This window comes from Macadamia integrifolia, unplaced genomic scaffold (genome assembly GCF_013358625.1).
Source record: "Macadamia integrifolia cultivar HAES 741 unplaced genomic scaffold, SCU_Mint_v3 scaffold3146, whole genome shotgun sequence".
NCBI classification, from domain to species: domain Eukaryota; kingdom Viridiplantae; phylum Streptophyta; class Magnoliopsida; order Proteales; family Proteaceae; genus Macadamia; species Macadamia integrifolia.
This window is the reverse complement of record NW_024869242.1, coordinates 16,592-18,560: the sequence shown is the minus strand read 5'-3', so window position 1 is coordinate 18,560 and position 1,969 is coordinate 16,592. Positions and strand designations below refer to the sequence as shown.

General features: G+C 39.0%; 1 protein-coding gene across 1 annotated transcript; it reads left to right on the top strand.

The window, feature by feature from the left end:
* Positions 1–949: 949 nt before the first annotated feature.
* On the top strand, positions 950–1,405 carry LOC122067820 (uncharacterized mitochondrial protein AtMg00810-like). The gene has a single exon (XM_042631667.1). It carries the CDS (start codon positions 950–952, stop codon positions 1,403–1,405), a length of 456 nt encoding a protein of 151 aa, XP_042487601.1.
* Positions 1,406–1,969: the final 564 nt, after the last annotated feature.

Genomic DNA, 1,969 nt, shown 5'->3' with positions numbered 1-1,969 from the left:
ATATTACCTAAGTTCCACATGATGAAAAACCATTTGCTTCTCACTTGTGCACTCTTCCAATGATATTGCGCTCCAACCCGTGCCCATCAAAACATCCTTTACCATTAGCAGATTTGTATCGTTGCCATTCAGAAATGGAACCTACCTCCTTTACCGAAGCCAACAAGCATGCTCACTGGACCTCCTTTACCGAAGCCAACAAGCATGCTCACTGGAGGGATGCCATGCTACTAGAATCCAATGCTCTATTAAAAAATGGTACACGGACATTGACTTCCTCTTCACCCAATCTCAATGTGGTAGGTTTTAAATGGGTTTTGTATCAAGTGTAAGGCCAATGGTTTAGTTGAACATTACAAAGCACGGCTCATCGCTAAAGGGTACAATCAATAGGAGGGTACTACATAGAAACATTCAGCCCCATGGTCAGGCCCACTACAGTTCCGCACAGTTTTATCTTTAGCCACAGCTCGGCATTGGGATTTGCCTCAGTTGGATGTTAGCAATTGTTTCCTACGTGGCACCCTAAATGAGGCAATTTATATGACACAACCTTGGTTCATTGATCTAGATAAACCCAACCCATGTATGGGTTAAAATAGGCCCCATGTGCATGTTTTCACAGGTTGAGTACATTTCTCACCTCTCTTGATTTTGAAGGTTAAAAATTTGACACCTCTTTATTCATTATCAAAATAGCTCTCATTATTTCTTTCTTCTCATTTATGTGGATGACATTACCATTGGTTCTTATTCGGTCCTGGTGAACCATACCATTGATGCCTTGAGCAAATAAATTTCTATTCGAGATTTGGGTGCTATCCCTTATTTTCTTGGCATCGAGGTCTTGTCACATCCTGATGGTATTCTCTTTTCTCAATAGAAATATATAACATATATTTTAATGAAAACCAGCATGAATCGGACAAAAATCAATTTTCACACAACAATGGCTACCACAATCCATCTCTCACAAGCTATGGGAAAACCTCTTGTGGATGCCTCCGTCTACCGTAGTACTATTGTTGCATTACAGTATGCCACCCTCACTAGACCGGATATTTCATTCTCTGTTAATAAGGTATGTCAATTCCTGAATGCACCAGCTGATGAACATTGGCAAGTAGTCAAGCAAATCCTTCGGTATCTTAAAGAGACGATATCCCATGGCTTATTGCTCAATATAAATCCTACACAGCACTTAGTCACCTATAGTGATGTTGACTGGGCAGGTTGCCCTGATGACAAAAAATCAACTAAGAGTTTTGCCACCTTCTTAGGTGACAGTTTGATCTCCCAATCCACTCGAAAGCAAGCCATAGTAGCAAGATCTTCAACAGACTCTGAATATCATGCAATTGCTAATGCAACCATTGAGCTCATCTGGTTATCCTCATTACACTAAGAACTCGGTATGCCCATAACCCATTCTCCCATTTTATGGTGCTATAACCTTTATGTAACATATCTCACTGTCAACCCTTTTTTTCATGCTCATACTAAACACATCGAGATCAATTTCTACTTTGTTCACCATGTCTCACAGACTAGAAGTGAAATTTGTCTCCACTTGGGATTAGATGATAGATATCTTCACAAAACCACTCTCAACTTGCCGATTCATCTTTCTTCGAGACAAGCTGAAGATTTGTCCAAGACCATCTTCATCTTGAGGGGGGCTGTTAAGGATATGGTTTTGAATTTCAATTTTAAACTCAAGCTTGACCCTTCGACAAGTTGTGGATATGCTTACGATTTGGTCAATGTTTATCTTGTAAATCTGTTGTAAAAATTTTTTAAATTCATTCTTATACAATTGTAACAAATCTCCCATATCATTAATATAAAGCAACACGCAACCCATTAACTGGCTAAGTTGGATTACTCAAAATACATTTTAGAACCTCTTCCTTTACAATACCAACAACACTCAAGGCTTTAACTATCCAATAGTGAAATGAAAGATTTG